The sequence below is a fragment of the Coregonus clupeaformis genome, unplaced genomic scaffold (genome assembly GCF_020615455.1).
Source record: "Coregonus clupeaformis isolate EN_2021a unplaced genomic scaffold, ASM2061545v1 scaf0687, whole genome shotgun sequence".
Lineage (NCBI taxonomy): Eukaryota > Metazoa > Chordata > Actinopteri > Salmoniformes > Salmonidae > Coregonus > Coregonus clupeaformis.
Window position 1 is genome coordinate 28,191 of NW_025534142.1, and position 20,729 is coordinate 48,919.

The window sequence follows — 20,729 nt, forward strand, 5'->3', positions numbered from 1 at the left end:
CTCACTGCTAAACGCACTCCCTTTATTTTTTATTTGACTGGGTAGGCTTTCTACCTATTTGGCCATCAGGCTTTATTTGAGATTTATTGCATAAACCATGCTCTCCAATGGCAACTTTTCTGTCAATTTACTTGACCATTTTGGGATGCAACCCTCAGCCTGTGTGGATTCGAATGCAGTCCTTTACTAAAGATTGTTTTACCTTCCTGGCACTGCTGTTGCAGATGCAGCTATTTTCAAGGGTCTACTTGCAATAACGTTTATTTTCCTTTGAAACTTGGCGTTCAACTAAGTCGCTCTGGATAAGCACATCTAAATGACAATGTCATGTAAATGTATAATTACACAGGCTCACGCATCTAATATCAAGACAAGTATAGGACTTATAATGACAATTTGGGCAATTCAAACAGCTAAGAGACTTCATGCTTGTTTGAAAATGTGGTCGTAGGCGCCGTATGGATGGTGTGACGCAATTGCGGAGCCTCGGGATACGCAGAGGCCAAATTGAGCTCATTTGTAACGATGTGGAGGGCTCCGTATTGACATGATTGGTTTACGGGAGGTTCTGTATAAACGCACGCACTCCTTTACAACTTCCTTCACAACAGCGCTGCTCAGCGACGCGCAAGAAGTATGAATGCCCTGACTTCTGCAGAGGCCATATCACCCTTAATACTGCACAGCCAATGTAGACCACAGATTGACCATTTAGAGCCTTTAAGACTTTTTAGTAACGCTTGGTCCCCAACCAAGTAAAAGGCGCTACATGGTCAATTCCACGTCTGAAGTGGGCGGACTGCATTTCCTGCATGCAGCCTCTACAGACGTCAGAGCTTTCAAACTTGCGTTTAGCAGAGCTATTGTGACAGAAGACGTCAAGGAAGTGAGTTTGTGTTTATACAGGACTAACTGCCCCCAAATATCAACCAATCATGTCAATGCGGAGCTGTAAGGCGCCCTGCACATTGTTACAAAATTTGAGGCGCACGGTGACGCTGGATTTGGCCTCAGCGTTCCTGCGGAGGCGCAGCAATTGCGTCACACTTTCCATAGGAAGCCTCCGACCACATTTTCAGATCAAACTTAAGTTGCCTTTAACTCTATGGAAAGATGTGGCAACATTGTTTCAGCTGCTGCACACTTTCACCACCTTTGTCAAAGAGTAGGAGGGTCTTAGTTATGTGTACAATGAAAGCAAGTATGGGCAGACATAATTTTTAGGTGATGGGAAACTCCTTTGGAATCTTATTAGCGCCCATTGTGTATGTTGCCAATGCTACGTAAATGGGCCTCGGGGTGCGTACTGGGACTAGGAGAGCGCTCCTTCAACGAGTGAATAGGAGTCAATTGGGTGCTAGCTCAAAAACCCAACATTTGCATGAATTTCGTCAAGAAGTACAATATTACAAATATTGTATAGCTTTGGAATCGTGACATTACATACTTTCGAGAAAAATAGGCACAGTATGAAAAATGTATGCACTCACTAACTGTAAATCGCTCTGGATAAGAGCGTCTGCTAAATTACTAAAATGTAAAAGTTAAAATCTGACTGAGAAGAGATTCCGTGACGATGAGTTAGGGACCAGATGACGCAGAGGACGTGAACGCGATTGGTCGACAGTCTGCTGGGTGGGGCGTTAAACGTTCCTCCATTCATTGCACAATGGGATTCCTATCTCCTCCTTTCTCTAATATCTCTGGTATGGGTAGCTGCAACCCAATATGGCGACCTGGGTCTGGGCGAGTGGGTGTGTCGAAAGGATACTGGGATGTTGCCACCCCCTTCTCAATGAAAGAGCGAGAGGGCCGGGGGGTTGGCTGTGGAGATTGGGACCCTCAAGGCTCAATAGTACATTGAAACTGGCTGGGAAACATCCGACTGGGAGGTGGGATCATGGAGACAGTGGAACACGTTCTATTTCAGTGCCAGAAAAATGGGAGGGAAAGGGAGCGATTGTTATTGGATTTGAGGAGCAATGGGGTTGAAGAGCCAAGATTAAGTGAACAGCTGGGTAAATCTTCAGGGGATGTATTGGGTAGGATTTAGACCTTCCCTGTCTCTGGTCCACACTACAATCCAGTTGGTAGCTGTAATGCACATGAAAATTGGTTGCCAACCGCCATAAAAAGAAATCCGCAGAAGTAGTGGTTGTGGGAGTGACGCACATTTGAGTGATAGCCAATTGGACCAATCTTTGTTCTCGGAAGGCTGGCTTTCCGGAAAATGTCAGCGGCAGCCGAGTGAGGTTCCTGTGCACGGTTTAGAGCGATAACCTAGCAAATTCATACTATCCAGTTGCACCAGTAGGTAAGTGATTGAGTGGCATTGAGTTACAGTCTGTTGGCATTGTTTTCGTGTAAAGTTTTAATCGTCGCCTTGCACGAATCAGTTAATATTGAAGGGTGCACGCATCAAAATAAATTGGCTAGCTAATAAACCATATTCGTTCACGTTAGCTAGCAAGCTAACTATACCAGCAAGTTACACCTGTGTGGTTATTTTGCAGGTCTCTCTCTGCAGAGCTGCGGGTGTACCGGGACGCTGCCGTGAGCATGGCGGACAGGGAGGAGAGGCGCTTCGCTGAAGTCCCCAGAGAATCTGTCAAACTCATGGCCGAGAGTGCAGAAGTGGAACTCAGCGACGATGTGGCTGCTTTGCTGGTTGAAGATGTCTGCTACCGGCATAGGGAAGCCACACAGGTAAACAATGAAACAGGTACCAAATCGATGTTTCAGTCATCAGCGCATGCCATTTGCAGTTGACATTTATAGGCAATACATTTAGTAAACAACCCTGTATCCCACTGCTGGCTTGCCTCTGAAGCTAAGCAGTGTTGATCCTGAAAGGTCCCTGGATGGGAGACCAGATGCTGCTGGAAGGGGTGTCGGAGGGCCAGCAGGAGGCACTCTTTCCTCTGGTCTTTAAAAAAGAATAACCCAGTGCCCCAGGGCAGGGATTGGGGACATTGCCCTGTGTAAGGTGCCGTCTTTCGAATGGGACGTTAAACGTGTGTCCTGACTCTCTGTGGTCACTAAAGATCCCATGGCACTTATTGTAAGAGTAGGGGTGATAACCCCGGTGTCCTGGCTAAATTCCCAATCTGGCCCTCGTACCATCATGGCCACCTAATCATCCCCAGCTTCCAATTGGCTCATTCATTCCCCATCCTCTCCTCTGTAACTATTCCCTAGGTCGTTGCTGTAAATGAGAATGTGTTCTCAGTCAACTTACCTGTTAAGTGGTTAAAAAAAGGGTTAAATAAAAAACATTTTGTATTGAATAACAGTGTAATGAAGAAAACATTGTTGTAAGGAACAGCTACCTTGTGCTTGTCATAACATACTCGCATTGCTAGGTTGCCATAAAGTGTTTGTTTACATGACCTTTGACTGTTGTAAACACTCTAGTATGTCTACTCAATACAAATGCTGACACCTAGTGGTGACATTACGAACTGCATTTCAAAGCTTATTTGTGAACTTGTCAACAGTGCCCTTTCAGATTTACTTTGAGACAAAGTTTCATTAATTCAGCCAGCTACCCCTTGTGGTGGTTTAGCACAAACACTTGTGCATACTTATCCACTGCCATAGATAGGCATATCTTTAAGTGGTACCTAAGAAGGTAAACTAAATACGTTTTGTATTTACTGTCATATTTATAGAGGATATAGTTGATTTTTGATGGATATCCTGTAAACCACAAATAAAATGTTCTTAAATTATGTAAATTGTAATATTTTGTTAAGAAATCATCATTTAGAGTGTCTGTTTATCCTTTGGAGCACAAATTGTGTAAAACATTTTTTTTGTAAAACATTTTTTTATTCCAACTCGGCAGATGTATCGGTAATCGGTGACTTTTGCTTCCCTAAAATCGATATCGGACCCAAAAATACCATATTGGTCGGGCTCTACCACTGACCATCTGTCCAAGTCCCTCCACCACCTCTGAGCAAAGCAGCATCACCACAGCTTGGGCCAAGTGGCTACACACACACACTTGCATGCGGCACACACACACAAACACACAGGCGTGGAACACCACGCGCACACACACACACACACACACATACATACACACACGCACGCGTACACACACCTCTCTTCCCTCACCGCTCTTCTCTCATTAGTCACAGGCGGTAGGGCTGCCGTTCCCCACCAATGGGAGGCCGTTCACATCGGGCATGAGGACCACCTCCCAGTCGGTGATCAAGCGTCAGAAAGTGAACCAGGGAGATGCACCCAACCCTGTGGTGTTTGTGGTCACGAAAGACACCAGGTACTGTCCTTAGCACAGAGTTCTGTCTGTATCTAGTAGCAGACAGCAATGGAGGATACTAATTAGATTCTGTCCTTTTTTGTTGAGAAATGTACAGAGTTGTACCCTGAGTGTACAAAACATTAGGAACATTGCTCTTTCCATGACGTAGACTGACCAGGTGAATCCCGGTGGAAAGCTATGATCCCTTATGGATGTCACTTGTTAAATCCACTTCAATCAGTAGATGAAGGGGAGGAGACCGGTTAAAGAAGGTTTTTTAAGCCTTGAGACAATTGAGACATGGATTGTGTATGTGTGCCATTCAGAGGGTGACTGGGCAAAACAAAATATTGAAGTGCCTTTGAACGGGGTAGTAGGTGCCAGGCGCACCGGTTTGAGTGTGTCGAACTGCAAAGTTGCTAGGTTTTTCACACTCAACCGTTTCCCGTGTGTATCAAAAATGGTCCACCACTCAAAGGACATCCAGCCAACTTGACACAACTGTGGGAAGCATCCCTGTGGAACACTTTTGACACCTTGTAGAGTCCATGGCCCGACGAATTGAGGCTGATCTGAAGGCAGAAGGGCTGCAACTCAATATTAGGAAGGTGTTCCTATTGTTTTATACCCTCGTTATATATGGAATACCTGACATAAAGGGATCAATCAGATCTCTATGGCAGTAGATTCAGTGGGGGAATTTGCCTTGACAAAGTTATTTATTTATTTTTTTTACCAAAAGTTTGCATTTGTTGATTCATGTGTAATATTGCATTAAACTAGCTTGAAGACGAGAAGGATTCACTTCTTTGCACCTGTGCACTTTGATATTAGACTCCTAGGTGTGCTTATGTGGATCTTGTCAGTCCTATAGCTAATTTACTGTGTTGTTTCTCTCCTCTCAAGGGCTCTGAGGAAACACCTGACCCAGTCTGAGATGCAGCGTGCAGCCAGAAAACCTCACCTCCCTGTCAGGGTCAAGCTGCCCTTAGGCCCCCGGCCCCTGGTACTGCCCATCATGCCATCCAGCACCAGCGAGCCCATCGTCCTGGAGGACTAAGGTGGGGCTGAGAACCCCCCCCCACACTGCAACACTGGCGCGCACCACCGCGCACCCACCTGCTAGGGCAGCAGGGCACGTCATACCCAGTAGTCGTTTTCTGTTGTCAGATTTTTTTTATTGTCTTCTGTTCTGTTACTTCGCAAAAGCTGACGTACTGCTCACCTCACACACACTTTAGTGACACTCACATGCATACTTTGCATTGAGTTCACACATATACATGGCACCATTACTTCTCTACACACACTTACACCCACTTACACGCGCTAGGCTTTGGGCTTTGTAGTATTTTATTCCGGCTCTTTTTGCTCAATTATTTCGCTCCTCTTTTTTTAATGGCAAATATTTTTAAATGTGTAATTTAAAATCAGAAATATTTCTCATCCTGAAATAATGGTGTTAAAACACACTTTATTTTTTCCTCCAGATCTTATTTGTGTAAATATTTGCAGAATTTTGAGGGGGTGACACCTATTTGGTTGGGGACGGGTGGGTGAGTGGTTGTGGGAGGGCCATAGAAAGAAATATAAATACTAGAAGGGACAAAGTCCCTCAGACCACAGCAATTTGACTGAAAGTCCATTCTAGGTATTCTAATTCTATTGGGAATTTTTAGCATGTTTCTTTGATTCTTTTTCTGGGAAAGTCTATTTAGATGAAGGTTTCATTCACATGTTCCATCATAGGTCTGGGAGGTTGAGGTAAAGTGCTTTGTATGACCCATCATTCAAGCATACTTGTCAAATAATCCGATTTTACTTTTTGACACTCATTCTGTTAGACTTTAATTTGCACCATCACCCTGCCCCTCTCCACACACCGAAATAAGAACTGACCCCCTATCGCTCCACAAGCCTATCAGAAGTTACGTTTGATGGGTTGATAGTGAGGAAACACATGCTGTTGACCCCTAGTAGTTTGAGCGCCGTTTTTTTCTAGTTGATTGTTGTCACAATCAATTTGAGTCCTGTCTTGTCTCCTATCACTTGATTGTCATGCTTTGTTACAGCCATGTTTTACCCATCTGGAGAGAGAGACATTCTGGATCCTTCTCTGTAAAGCCTTTGGGGTGCGTTTTGGTTTTGACCCGCTAGAACGACTGCTCGAGTACAACGGTCTTGTATCATCAATACAATGGTAGTGGAGAGTAATGGTTTAGGAAAGGTAATGTAGGTTAACAGGATAGAAGAGATTCATCTCACGTAGGTTTGGAAGATATTCAAAAGTGTGTTCTGGATGCGGATCTGATGGGTTACTGTGGTTTGAGACATGCAGAATAGATGCTGTTGTCTTTAAGGCCCTTATTGTGAAAAATATGGGTTATTTTTCGTGAAGGAGACAGAATTAAGCCATAAACATTCAAGGTGTGTATAACTCTATTCTAAGATGGCCCCTGTACGTATAAAACATACTTTCAGATCCCCCACCCATAGACTAGGTCACAGCATTTATGACAATGGACTGTTTGGCTCTTGCTTTTGAATGGAAATGGAAAAATTATGTTACGAGCTGGTTGTCAGAATGTCGTTACTAAAGCAGCAATATGTATTGGCTTGGGTACAGAAGTCATGTTTTAAATGATATGATGATGGGAGAGGAATCTCCAGTGATGTCTCTACTTGTGGATTGATTTGGTTTGAATCTTTATTTTACCCTTTTGTGTTTTATGATGAAAGGGTGCGTTAGATTAAATCAATGCTTAATTGGATATTATTATAATTCCTCATACTCCCTCAGGTGTTGTGAACTGACAGCCAGTACTGAGGTAGAAATGAAGGATTTATATGCAAGTTTGGTCCCAATGTGGGCTTTTGTAATGTTTCTAAAACAAATTGTAGTGTTAAAATGCTTAGCGAAAATACTAATCTGAAGAAAAAAACTTGGCCTATTGAAAACGTCAGTGTTTTTTTATATAAAACCTTTAAAAAAAGCTTGTAATTACTTCATATTTTGGAGAGGGTTAAGATACTGTACATGTGAACATTGCTCTCCGTCATTGAGTGGGATTGGGATGGGAGACGGGGATGGTTGGCCATCAAAGCAGTTGGGAGGGATGAAGAGGGGGTTAGAATTTTGTATGTTGGGAGAGAATTATGCTACAATTAAACATTTTTTTCTCAAGTGTTTTTTATTCCAATGTGTCTGTATCCTTTTAATGTATCTTGATAAGAAAATAAATAAAGATTTTTTTTCTTCGTGGTCGTATACACATTTCTCTTTTTCATGCCTGTACTTTTTCTGGGTGTGTATGAAATGCATTGTCCTCTAGTTGTCAGTGACAACAAATGTAAACACATGATTAAAATGTAATTACATCTCACATTAAATGTAATCCTATCAATTGAAACCTAAATTGTGAGGCATACATATGAGCCACATGATGGTGTTGGATTTATTTGTTTTTTAAAATACTGTAACCCTAGCTAGATGAGTCCCCCAAACATGCAAATTGTATTTTATTAAATTCAAACACGGGCATTATCAATCATGATCACACAATATTGAATGTCACACAAAGGTTTATATTTTCCCCCAACAGAAAGCATTTAATTAACAAATTACACGGGTGAGAGGTTGACCTCCAACTGTGGTGTAAATTGACACAGAATGGGTGTTTATGTACTCAATGGGTTTACCGTTAGTAATCAGGGAAGTAATTGTTTATTGCGCCTGTGCGGCCCCTCTGATCTTGCCTACTTTGATATGGGGCCATTTCATCCGGCGCTAAAACTGCAACGTTGTCGCAGAGCTTCAACGCAATTGGCCGGTTGCTAATGAATACCAGCTACGTTGTATCTGGTTGGTGGATTCGAACGCCCACGGACTTTTAGGGTTGTACAGCTAAGCCTCATTTTAAAGGGAACGCGGGAGTGGGAACTTGATCAATATATTTTTTAAACTGTACACAGCGACAGATAGTACATGCGACTTCATAACAAAGAAAGCAGGGTAGTATGTAGTCCACGTCTTTAGCGAAATACGTTTCCCTTTTTCCGCAATTTCTACGAATTGCATGCCGAAAACGTATACATCTAGAATTTGGTTTGGACATTGAGGTTGCGATCTAACAGGTGTTGAGTACATCGGGGGAAAATCTTACCTTCAATTCGCAACAATGTTTGAGGTAAACGGCTTGTGTGATACAGTACTTTGTTTCAGAAATAGTTTGTCAGTGTGATACTTAGTCTCGGTAGCATACACTGCTTTATTGCATTTTCTGAGTTTAAAAAAGCCTTACTCTTTATCCACTTTAAATTAGTCAGTTGTTTGTGGCAGCTGTTGAAATGCAGTATTCAGTCATGTAGATAGCCAGCCCAGATTCCGACTTTCATTCATTTATTCTCTAGTCGAAACGGTGCTTTTCCAGAATGTGGGTAGGCAAAGTGCTGTATATGGCTTGTAAAATGTACTTCAATACAGGGATGGATTATGTCGCTGTACTACTAATTATCCAGAAATGGTGAATCGAAAAGATTGGAATATTGTTTAAATTAAACTGCCGTTTTCGTCAGCATGGTAGGCTAATACTTTAGCGCATTTAATTCAATGAAAATGTGACAGCCAGTGTTGTCGAATCCAATGGGTTGCATTAGCTAGCCTAGCATGCTGACGAAAACGGCATTGTAACTCAACTAAACTAGCAGTATTTCAATCTTCTCGACATAAAATGTTGGATAATTAGGAGTACAGCGCCCTCTCCCATCCCTGGATTGAGGTACATTATCTGAGCCATATCTCGCCCCGGCTCCGCGGTGTCCTGATCATTGCAGCCTGCCATTCAGACCTTACAGGGAAATGTAATTACAGCGACCATGATCTGAATCTTTAGGCTATCATGTGGATAGATCAGATTAGCATGTCCTTTTGTCAGCCTACTCTTGTTTTTTGACATTGCGTGATTTTGCTGTCATTAGTGTCTTCACCTACACAATACACTGAGATCCAGTATTGCTAGAGTACTGTTGAATTTTGACCTTGCCTCTAGACCCAGTTTTTCATGGGCCTAAATAGTCTAGGCCTACCATCCAAATAATAATTTAGCCCTGATATTAAATATGCCTTTCTCCTCAGACCAGCAGTGACAACCTGCCCATGTTCTCCTACCAAGATGAGGGGATAGATGACCTGTGCCCAGGGGAGCAGGGCTCAGCTGGTGTTGGGGGAGACATGTCCCTGGCTGAGGCCCTCCTTCCCCTAGTAGAGTCTCCCTCTCTCCCCCTGATCCCCTGGAAGTGTTCCACCCGCTACAAGACAGAGCTCTGCAGCCGCTATGCTGAGACGGGCTTCTGCATGTACGCAAAGCGCTGCCAGTTTGCCCACGGCTTCCATGACCTCCACGTGCCCTCCCGCCAACTCAAGTACAAGACGGAGCTGTGCCGCACCTTCCACACGGCAGGCTACTGCGCCTACGGCATCCGCTGCCTGTTCGCCCACAATGCCATGGAGCAGCGCCCACCCGCCACCTCAACATCCCCTGCCGTACCTACCGCTCATTCGGGCGTGTGCCCCTTCGGCAGTCGCTGCAACTTCCTGCACATTGAGAGTGACGGTAGCGGCAGCTTCAGTGGTGGCGGCCTGGAGTCTCCAGACAGCGCTGCTGAGGATAAGGTCCCCATTGCCAGGCCCCAACCATACACTCAGGGCTGGAAGCCCCGCAGGGCCCTGTGCCGCACCTTCAGCTCCTTTGGCTTCTGCCTCTACGGCTGCCGCTTCCAGCACAGCCTGACCAGCAGCATCAGAGGCCCTGACTCCACCACCCAGGGGGGTGACTGCACTCCTCAGCTGTCCGGTGGGAGAGCCCTGTCCACAGCCTCAGACATGTTCTCCTCCTCACCCTGCTCATCCAACCCCTCCTCGCCCCCCTCTGGACTACCCTCCCCGGTCTGAAACATTGTTTCAGCTGCTGCACACTTTCACCACCTTTGTCAAAGAGTAGGAGGGTCTTAGTTATGTGTACAATGAAAGCAAGTATGGGCAGACATAATTTTTAGGTGATGGGAAACTCCTTTGGAATCTTATTAGCGCCCATTGTGCATGTTGCCAATGCTACTTAAATGGGCCTCGGGGTGCGTTCTGGGACTAGGAGAGCGCTCCTTCAACGAGTGAATGGGAGTCAATTGGGTGCTAGCTCAAAAACCCAACATTTGCATGAATTTCGTCAAGAAGTACAACATTACATTAAAGTGAGAATGAACTTGCTATTTGTAATATTGTATAGCTTTGGAATCGTGACATTACATACTTTCGAGAAAAATAGGCACAGTATGAAAGATGTATGCACTCACTAACTGTAAATCGCTCTGGATAAGAGCGTCTGCTAAATTACTAAAATGTAAAAGTTAAAATCTGACTGAGAAGAGATTCCGTGACGATGAGTTAGGGACCAGATGACGCAGAGGACGTGAACGCGATTGGTCGACAGTCTGCTGGGTGGGGCGTTAAACGTTCCTCCATTCATTGCCCAATGGGATTCCTATCTCCTCCTTTCTCTAATATCTCTGGTATGGGTAGCTGCAACCCAATATGGCGACCGGGGTCTGGGCGAGTGGGTGTGTCGAAAGGATACTGGGATGTTGCCACCCCCTTCTCAATGAAAGAGCGAGAGGGCCGGGGGGGTTGGCTGTGGAGATTGGGACCCTCAAGGCTCAATAGTACATTGAAACTGGCTGGGAAACATCCGACTGGGAGGTGGGATCATGGAGACAGTGGAACACGTTCTATTTCAGTGCCAGAAAAATGGGAGGGAAAGGGAGCGATTGTTATTGGATTTGAGGAGCAATGGGGTTGAAGAGCCAAGATTAAGTGAACAGCTGGGTAAATCTTCAGGGGATGTATTGGGTAGGATTTAGACCTTCCCTGTCTCTGGTCCACACTACAATCCAGTTGGTAGCTGTAATGCACATGAAAATTGGTTGCCAACCGCCATAAAAAGAAATCCGCAGAGGTAGTGGTTGTGGGAGTGACGCACATTTGAGTGATAGCCAATTGGACCAATCTTTGTTCTCGGAAGGCTGGCTTTCCGGAAAATGTCAGCGGCAGCCGAGTGAGGTTCCTGTGCACGGTTTAGAGCGATAACCTAGCAAATTCATACTATCCAGTTGCACCAGTAGGTAAGTGATTGAGTGGCATTGAGTTACAGTCTGTTGGCATTGTTTTCGTGTAAAGTTTTAATCGTCGCCTTGCACGAATCAGTTAATATTGAAGGGTGCACGCATCAAAATAAATTGGCTAGCTAATAAACCATATTCGTTCACGTTAGCTAGCAAGCTAACTATACCAGCAAGTTACACCTGTGTGGTTATTTTGCAGGTCTCTCTCTGCAGAGCTGCGGGTGTACCGGGACGCTGCCGTGAGCATGGCGGACAGGGAGGAGAGGCGCTTCGCTGAAGTCCCCAGAGAGTCTGTCAAACTCATGGCCGAGAGTGCAGAAGTGGAACTCAGCGACGATGTGGCTGCTTTGCTGGTTGAAGATGTCTGCTACCGGCTTAGGGAAGCCACACAGGTAAACAATGAAACAGGTACCAAATCGATGTTTCAGTCATCAGCGCATGCCATTTGCAGTTGACATTTATAGGCAATACATTTAGTAAACAACCCTGCATCCCACTGCTGGCTTGCCTCTGAAGCTAAGCAGTGTTGATCCTGAAAGGTCCCTGGATGGGAGACCAGATGCTGCTGGAAGGGGTGTCGGAGGGCCAGCAGGAGGCACTCTTTCCTCTGGTCTTTAAAAAAGAATAACCCAGTGCCCCAGGGCAGGGATTTGGGACATTGCCCTGTGTAAGGTGCCGTCTTTCGAATGGGACGTTAAACGTGTGTCCTGACTCTCTGTGGTCACTAAAGATCCCATGGCACTTATTGTAAGAGTAGGGGTGTTAACCCCGGTGTCCTGGCTAAATTCCCAATCTGGCCCTCGTACCATCATGGCCACCTAATCATCCCCAGCTTCCAATTGGCTCATTCATTCCCCATCCTCTCCTCTGTAACTATTCCCTAGGTCGTTGCTGTAAATGAGAATGTGTTCTCAGTCAACTTACCTGTTAAGTGGTTAAAAAAAGGGTTAAATAAAAAACATTTTGTATTGAATAACAGTGTAATGAAGAAAACATTGTTGTAAGGAACAGCTAGCTTGTGCTTGTCATAACATACTCGCATTGCTAGGTTGCCATAAAGTGTTTGTTTACATGACCTTTGACTGTTGTAAACACTCTAGTATGTCTACTCAATACAAATGCAATACAAAAGTGGTGACATTACGAACTGCATTTCAAAGCTTATTTGTGAACTTGTCAACAGTGCCCTTTCAGATTTACTTTGAGACAAAGTTTCATTAATTCAGCCAGCCACCCCTTGTGGTGGTTTAGCACAAACACTTGTGCATACTTATCCACTGCCATAGATAGGCATATCTTTAAGTGGTACCTAAGAAGGTAAACTAAATACGTTTTGTATTTACTGTCATATTTATAGAGGATATAGTTGATTTTTGATGGATATCCTGTAAACCACAATAAAATGTTCTTAAATTATGTAAATTGTAATATTTTGTTAAGAAATCATCATTTAGAGTGTCTGTTTATCCTTTGGAGCACAAATTGTGTAAAACATTTTTTTTGTAAAACATTTTTTTATTCCAACTCGGCAGATGTATCGGTAATCGGTGACTTTTGCTTCCCTAAAATCGATATCGGACCCAAAAATACCATATTGGTCGGGCTCTACCACTGACCATCTGTCCAAGTCCCTCCACCACCTCTGAGCAAAGCAGCATCACCACAGCTTGGGCCAAGTGGCTACACACACACACTTGCATGCGGCACACACACACAAACACACAGGCGTGGAACACCACGCGCACACACACACATACACACGCACGCGTACATACACACACGCACGCGTACACACACCTCTCTTCCCTCACCGCTCTTCTCTCATTAGTCACAGGCGGTAGGGCTGCCGTTCCCCACCAATGGGAGGCCGTTCACATCGGGCATGAGGACCACCTCCCAGTCGGTGATCAAGCGTCAGAAAGTGAACCAGGGAGATGCACCCAACCCTGTGGTGTTTGTGGTCACAAAAGACACCAGGTACTGTCCTTAGCACAGAGTTCTGTCTGTATCTAGTAGCAGACAGCAATGGAGGATACTAATTAGATTCTGTCCTTTTTTGTTGAGAAATGTACAGAGTTGTACCCTGAGTGTACAAAACATTAGGAACATTGCTCTTTCCATGACATAGACTGACCAGGTGAATCCCGGTGGAAAGCTATGATCCCTTATGGATGTCACTTGTTAAATCCACTTCAATCAGTAGATGAAGGGGAGGAGACCGGTTAAAGAAGGTTTTTTAAGCCTTGAGACAATTGAGACATGGATTGTGTATGTGTGCCATTCAGAGGGTGACTGGGCAAAACAAAATATTGAAGTGCCTTTGAACGGGGTAGTAGGTGCCAGGCGCACCGGTTTGAGTGTGTCGAACTGCAAAGTTGCTAGGTTTTTCACACTCAACCGTTTCCCGTGTGTATCAAAAATGGTCCACCACTCAAAGGACATCCAGCCAACTTGACACAACTGTGGGAAGCATCCCTGTGGAACACTTTCGACACCTTGTAGAGTCCATGCCCCGACGAATTGAGGCTGATCTGAAGGCAGAAGGGCTGCAACTCAATATTAGGAAGGTGTTCCTATTGTTTTATACACTCGTTATATATGGAATACCTGACATAAAGGGATCAATCAGATCTCTATGGCAGTAGATTCAGTGGGGGAATTTGCCTTGACAAAGTTTTTTTTTTTTTTTTACCAAAAGTTTGCATTTGTTGATTCATGTGTAATATTGTATTAAACTAGCTTGAAGACGAGAAGGATTCACTTCTTTGCACCTGTGCACTTTGATATTAGACTCCTAGGTGTGCTTATGTGGATCTTGTCAGTCCTATAGCTAATTTACTGTGTTGTTTCTCTCCTCTCAAGGGCTCTGAGGAAACACCTGACCCAGTCTGAGATGCAGCGTGCAGCCAGAAAACCTCACCTCCCTGTCAGGGTCAAGCTGCCCTTAGGCCCCCGGCCCCTGGTACTGCCCATCATGCCATCCAGCACCAGCGAGCCCATCGTCCTGGAGGACTAAGGTGGGGCTGAGAGCCCCCTCTGCAACACTGGCGCGCACCACCGCGCACCCACCTGCTAGTGCAGCAGGGCACGTCATACCCAGTAGTCGTTTTCTGTTGTCAGATTTTTTTTATTGTTTCTGTTCTGTTACTTCGCAAAAGCTGACGTACTGCTCACCTCACACACACTTTAGTGACACTCACATGCATACTTTGCATTGAGTTCACACATATACATGGCACCATTACTTCTCTACACACACTTACACCCACTTACACGCGCTAGGCTTTGGGCTTTGTAGTATTTTATTCCGGCTCTTTTTGCTCAATTATTTCGCTCCTCTTTTTTTAATGGCAAATATTTTTAAATGTGTAATTTAAAATCAGAAATATTTCTCATCCTGAAATAATGGTGTTAAAACACACTTTATTTTTTCCTCCAGATCTTATTTGTGTAAATATTTGCAGAATTTTGAGGGGGTGACACCTATTTGGTTGGGGACGGGTGGGTGAGTGGTTGTGGGAGGGCCATAGAAAGAAATATAAATACTAGAAGGGACAAAGTCCCTCAGACCACAGCAATTTGACTGAAAGTCCATTCTAGGTATTCTAATTCTATTGGGAATTTTTAGCATGTTTCTTTGATTCTTTTTCTGGGAAAGTCTATTTAGATGAAGGTTTCATTCACATGTTCCATCATAGGTCTGGGAGGTTGAGGTAAAGTGCTTTGTATGACCCATCATTCAAGCATACTTGTCAAATAATCCGATTTTACTTTTTGACACTCATTCTGTTAGACTTTAATTTGCACCATCACCCTGCCCCTCTCCACACACCGAAATAAGAACTGACCCCCCCTATCGCTCCACAAGCCTATCAGAAGTTACGTTTGATGGGTTGATAGTGAGGAAACACATGCTGTTGACCCCTAGTAGTTTGAGCGCCGTTTTTTTCTAGTTGATTGTTGTCACAATCAATTTGAGTCCTGTCTTGTCTCCTATCACTTGATTGTCATGCTTGTTACAGCCATGTTTTACCCATCTGGAGAGAGAGACATTCTGGATCCTTCTCTGTAAAGCCTTTGGGGTGCGTTTTGGTTTTGACCCGCTAGAACGACTGCTCGAGTACAACGGTCTTGTATCATCAATACAATGGTAGTGGAGAGTAATGGTTTAGGAAAGGTAATGTAGGTTAACAGGATAGAAGAGATTCATCTCACGTAGGTTTGGAAGATATTCAAAAGTGTGTTCTGGATGCGGATCTGATGGGTTACTGTGGTTTGAGACATGCGGAATAGATGCTGTTGTCTTTAAGGCCCTTATTGTGAAAAATATGGGTTATTTTTCGTGAAGGAGACAGAATTAAGCCATAAACATTCAAGGTGTGTATAACTCTATTCTAAGATGGCCCCTGTGCATGTTTCCACCTGTACGTATAAAACATACTTTCAGATCCCCCACCCATAGACTAGGTCACAGCATTTATGACAATGGACTGTTTGGCTCTTGCTTTTGAATGGAAATGGAAAAATTATGTTACGAGCTGGTTGTCAGAATGTCGTTACTAAAGCAGCAATATGTATTGGCTTGGGTACAGAAGTCATGTTTTAAATGATATGATGATGGGAGAGGAATCTCCAGTGATGTCTCTACTTGTGGATTGATTTGGTTTGAATCTTTATTTTACCCTTTTGTGTTTTATGATGAAAGGGTGCGTTAGATTAAATCAATGCTTAATTGGATATTATTATAATTCCTCATACTCCCTCAGGTGTTGTGAACTGACAGCCAGTACTGAGGTAGAAATGAAGGATTTATATGCAAGTTTGGTCCCAATGTGGGCTTTTGTAATGTTTCTAAAACAAATTGTAGTGTTAAAATGCTTAGCGAAAATACTAATCTGAAGAAAAAAAACTTGGCCTATTGAAAACGTCAGTGTTTTTTTATATAAAACCTTTTAAAAAAGCTTGTAATTACTTCATATTTTGGAGAGGGTTAAAATACTGTACATGTGAACATTTCTCTCTGTCATTGATTGGGATGGGAGACGGGGGATGGTTGGCCATCAAAGCAGTTGGGAGGGATGAAGAGGGGGTTAGAATTTTGTATGTTGGGAGAGAATTATGCTACAATTAAACATTTTTTCTCAAGTGTTTTTTATTCCAATGTGTCTGTATCCTTTTAATGTATCTTGATAAGAAAATAAATAAAGATTTTTTTTCTTCGTGGTCGTATACACATTTCTCTTTTTCATGCCTGTACTTTTTCTGGGTGTGTATGAAATGCATTGTCCTCTAGTTGTCAGTGACAACAAATGTAAACACATGATTAAAATGTAATTACATCTCACATTAAATGTAATCCTATCAATTGAAACCTAAATTGTGAGGCATACATATGAGCCACATGATGGTGTTGGATTTGTATTTTTTTTTAAATACTGTAACCCTAGCTAGATGAGTCCCCCAAACATGCAAATTGTATTTTATTAAATTCAAACACGGGCATTATCAATCATGATCAAACAATATTGAATGTCACACAAAGGTTTATATTGTCCCCCAACAGAAAGCATTTAATTAACAAATTACACGGGTGAGAGGTTGACCTCCAACTGTGGTGTAAATTGACACAGAATGGGTGTTGATGTACTCAATGGGTTTACCGTTAGTAATCAGGGAAGTAATTGTTTATTGCGCCTGTGCGGCCCCTCTGATCTTGCCTACTTTGATATGGGGCCATTTCATCCGGCGCTTAAAACTGCAACGTTGTCGCAGAGCTTCAACGCAATTGGCCGGTTGCTAATGAATACCAGCTACGTTGTATCTGGTTGGTGGATTCGAACGTCCACGGACTTTTAGGGTTGTACAGCTAAGCCTCATTTTAAAGGGAACGCGGGAGTGGGAACTTGATCAATATATTTTTTAAACTGTACACAGCGACAGATAGTACATGCGACTTCATAACAAAGCAGGGTAGTATGTAGTCCACGTCTTTAGCTAAATACGTTTCCCTTTTTCCGCAATTTCTACGAATTGCATACCGAAAACGTATACATCTAGAACAGGGTTCTTCAATTCCGGTCCTGGAGGGCCGAAACACTTCTGTTTTTTATTTCTACCTGGTAGTTAATTGCACTCACCTGGTGTCCCAGGTCTGAATTAGCCCCTGATTAGAAGGAGAGGATGAAAAACAGAGGTGTTTCGGCCCTCCAGGACCGGAATTGAAGAACCCTGATCTAGAATTTGGTTTGGACATTGAGGTTGCGATCTAACAGGTGTTGAGTACATCGGGGAAAATCTTATCTTCAATTCGCAACAATGTTTGAGGTAAACGGCTTGTGTGATACAGTACTTTGTTTCAGAAATAGTTTGTCAGTGTGATACTTAGTCTCGGTAGCATACACTGCTTTATTGCATTTTCTGAGTTTAAAAAAGCCTTACTCTTTATCCACTTTAAATTAGTCAGTTGTTTGTGGCAGCTGTTGAAATGCAGTATTCAGTCATGTAGATAGCCAGCCCAGATTCCGACTTTCATTCATTTATTCTCTAGTCGAAACGGTGCTTTTCCAGAATGTGGGTAGGCAAAGTGCTGTATATGGCTTGTAAAATGTACTTCAATACAGGGATGGATTATGTCGCTGTACTACTAATTATCCAGAAATGGTGAATCGAAAAGATTGGAATATTGTTTAAATTAAACTGCCGTTTTCGTCAGCATGGTAGGCTAATACTTTAGCGCATTTAATTCAATGAAAATGTGACAGCCAGTGTTGTCGAATCCAATGGGTTGCATTAGCTAGCCTAGCATGCTGACGAAAACGGCATTGTAACTCAACTAAACTAGCAGTATTTCAATCTTCTCGACATAAAATGTTGGATAATTAGGAGTACAGCGCCCTCTCCCATCCCTGGATTGAGGTACATTATCTGAGCCATATCTCGCCCCGGCTCCGCGGTGTCCTGATCATTGCAGCCTGCCATTCAGACCTTACAGGGAAATGTAATTACAGCGACCATGATCTGAATCTTTAGGCTATCATGTGGATAGATCAGATTAGCATGTCCTTTTGTCAGCCTACTCTTGTTTTTTGACTGCGTGATTTTGCTGTCATTAGTCTTCACCTACACAATACACTGAGATCCAGTATTGCTAGAGTACTGTTGAATTTTGACCTTGCCTCTAGACCCAGTTTTTCATGGGCCTAAATAGTCCAGGCCTACCATCCAAATAATAATTTAACCCTGATATTAAATATGCTTTTCTCCTCAGACCAGCAGTGACAACCTGCCCATGTTCTCCTACCAAGATGAGGGGATAGATGACCTGTGCCCAGGGGAGCAGGGCTCAGCTGGTGTTGGGGGAGACATGTCCCTGGCTGAGGCCCTCCTTCCCCTAGTAGAGTCTCCCTCTCTCCCCCTGATCCCCTGGAAGTGTTCCACCCGCTACAAGACAGAGCTCTGCAGCCGCTATGCTGAGACGGGCTTCTGCATGTACGCAAAGCGCTGCCAGTTTGCCCACGGCTTCCATGACCTCCACGTGCCCTCCCGCCAACTCAAGTACAAGACGGAGCTGTGCCGCACCTTCCACACGGCAGGCTACTGCGCCTACGGCATCCGCTGCCTGTTCGCCCACAATGCCATGGAGCAGCGCCCCACCCGCCACCTCAACATCCCCTGCCGTACCTACCGCTCATTCGGCGTGTGCCCCTTCGGCAGTCGCTGCAACTTCCTGCACATTGAGAGTGACGGTAGCGGCAGCTTCAGTGGTGGCGGCCTGGAGTCTCCAGACAGCGCTGCTGAGGATAAGGTCCCCATTGCCAGGCCCCAACCATACACTCAGGGCTGGAAGCCCCGCAGGGCCCTGTGCCGCACCTTCAGCTCCTTTGGCTTCTGCCTCTACGGCACCCGCTGCCGCTTCCAGCACAGCCTGACCAGCAGCATCAGAGGCCCTGACTCCACCACCCAGGGGGGTGACTGCACTCCTCAGCTGTCCGGTGGGAGAGCCCTGTCCACAGCCTCAGACATGTTCTCCTCCTCACCCTGCTCATCCAACTCCTCCTCGCCCCCCTCTGGACTACCCTCCCCGGTCTGGCCAGACGACTCGTCGCCCCTGACCACCCTGCTGAACGAGCCCGTGGCCCACAATGCCTTCACCTTCTCCTGCCAGCTGAATGATCTGCTGCTGCCTTTGGCCCTCAGACTCCAGAAGCTGGAGAACAGCCAGGCCATGGCCGCTGCCTGCACCATGCAGGATGTGTGCGAGAACAAGCCATGGTCACTGTAGTCAAGACCACAGTATTTTTGTTGTAATGTATAGTGTATATAGTCATGTATACTGTATATAGGGATTTGCTATGAGCTTGGAAGCCATATGCGTCAATGTATTTTAATTGAGGGGGTTGGGCTGAGTGTCGGTTTTGGTGTTCCATGCGTTAATCTTCCATGATAGTTTGGAGAAATGTTGGGACTGTCCTGCACTACATTTGTATAGCATCTGTTGATTTTATCAAATTATTATAATTTTTTTACAATGAGTTTTGACTCACCCATCTCTATATGTAAATTAGGTTTTTAACTATTTGAATCAGTTATCAATGTTGGATTCATAAATGTCATGTCTAAGTTTTTCAATAAAATTTATTGTGACACTTCTGCCTCAAAGGAACTTAAAAATATATATATATACACACACAGTTGAAGTCGGAGGTTTACATACACCTTAGCCAAATAAATTTATACTCAGTTTTTCACAATTCCTGACATTTAATCCTAGTAAAAATTCCCTGTTTTAGGTCAGTTAGGATCACCACTTTATTTTAAGAATGTGAAATGTCAGAATAATAGTAGAGAGAATTATTTATTTCAGCTTTTATTTCTTTCATCACATTCCCAGTGGGTAAGAAGTTTACATACACTCAATTAGTATTTGGTAGCATTGCCTTTCAATTGTTTAACTTGGGTCAAACGTTTCGGGTAGCCTTCCATAAACTTCCCACAATAAGTTGGGTGAATTCTGGCCCATTCCCCCTGACAGAGCTGGTGTAACTGAGTCAGGTTTGTAGGCCTCCTTGCTCGCACACGCTTTTTCAGTTCTGGCCACACATTTTCTATAGGATTGAGGTCAGTGCTTTGTGATGGCCACTCCAATGCCTTGACTTTGTTGTCCTTAAGCCATTTTGCCACAACTTTGGAAGTATGCTTGGGGTCATTGTCCATTTGGAAGAACCATTTGCAACCAAGCTTTAACTTCCTGACTGATGTCTTAAGATGTTGCTTCAATATATGCACA

At 44.1% G+C, this 20,729-nt stretch overlaps 3 protein-coding genes, 1 long non-coding RNA gene and 1 pseudogene across 6 annotated transcripts; all 5 read left to right on the plus strand.

Moving 5' to 3' along the window:
* Positions 1-1,698: 1,698 nt before the first annotated feature.
* Positions 1,699-6,329, plus strand: LOC121554172 (metastasis-associated protein MTA2). 2 transcript variants are annotated; one of them, XM_041867647.2, is made up of 4 exons: positions 1,699-2,314; positions 2,528-2,706; positions 4,140-4,288; positions 5,177-6,329. In XM_041867647.2, the coding sequence occupies exons 2-4, from the start codon at positions 2,560-2,562 to the stop codon at positions 5,328-5,330; spliced, it is 450 nt and encodes a 149-aa protein (XP_041723581.1). In that variant the 5' UTR covers positions 1,699-2,314; positions 2,528-2,559; the 3' UTR covers positions 5,331-6,329. The 2 variants fall into 2 exon arrangements, with proteins under 2 accessions (XP_041723581.1, XP_041723580.1); XM_041867646.2 differs by having other exon boundaries at positions 1,702-2,314; positions 2,514-2,706.
* Positions 6,330-6,339: 10 nt separating this feature from the next.
* LOC123485432 lies at positions 6,340-16,674 on the plus strand. Its single transcript, XR_006659009.1, has 2 exons — positions 6,340-6,697; positions 15,821-16,674. It is a non-coding gene; the product is annotated as an uncharacterized LOC123485432 (long non-coding RNA).
* Positions 8,440-10,495, plus strand: LOC121554242 (annotated as a pseudogene).
* Positions 10,951-14,472, plus strand: LOC121554729 (metastasis-associated protein MTA2-like). 2 transcript variants are annotated; one of them, XM_041868454.2, is made up of 4 exons: positions 10,951-11,443; positions 11,657-11,835; positions 13,272-13,420; positions 14,306-14,472. In XM_041868454.2, the coding sequence occupies exons 2-4, from the start codon at positions 11,689-11,691 to the stop codon at positions 14,457-14,459; spliced, it is 450 nt and encodes a 149-aa protein (XP_041724388.1). In that variant the 5' UTR covers positions 10,951-11,443; positions 11,657-11,688; the 3' UTR covers positions 14,460-14,472. The 2 variants fall into 2 exon arrangements, with proteins under 2 accessions (XP_041724388.1, XP_041724387.1); XM_041868453.2 differs by having other exon boundaries at positions 10,953-11,443; positions 11,643-11,835.
* Positions 16,675-17,613: 939 nt separating the features above from the next.
* On the plus strand, positions 17,614-20,088 carry LOC121554544 (mRNA decay activator protein ZFP36L2). Its single transcript, XM_041868154.2, has 2 exons — positions 17,614-17,767; positions 18,711-20,088. The coding sequence occupies exons 1-2, from the start codon at positions 17,759-17,761 to the stop codon at positions 19,722-19,724; spliced, it is 1,023 nt and encodes a 340-aa protein (XP_041724088.2). The 5' UTR covers positions 17,614-17,758; the 3' UTR covers positions 19,725-20,088.
* The last annotated feature ends 641 nt before the right edge of the window (positions 20,089-20,729 follow it).

Bases quoted from the DNA above. Each gene is read 5' to 3' on its own strand.
- LOC121554729 (XM_041868454.2), top strand. From the start codon at position 11,689: ATGGCGGACAGGGAGGAGAGGCGCTTCGCTGAAGTCCCCAGAGAGTCT. The intron at 11,836-13,271 runs GTAAACAATGAA...TTCTCTCATTAG, and splicing joins GGCTTAGGGAAGCCACACAG to TCACAGGCGGTAGGGCTGCC. The intron at 13,421-14,305 runs GTACTGTCCTTA...TCTCCTCTCAAG, and splicing joins GTGGTCACAAAAGACACCAG to GGCTCTGAGGAAACACCTGA.
- LOC121554172 (XM_041867647.2), top strand. From the start codon at position 2,560: ATGGCGGACAGGGAGGAGAGGCGCTTCGCTGAAGTCCCCAGAGAATCT. The intron at 2,707-4,139 runs GTAAACAATGAA...TTCTCTCATTAG, and splicing joins GGCATAGGGAAGCCACACAG to TCACAGGCGGTAGGGCTGCC. The intron at 4,289-5,176 runs GTACTGTCCTTA...TCTCCTCTCAAG, and splicing joins GTGGTCACGAAAGACACCAG to GGCTCTGAGGAAACACCTGA.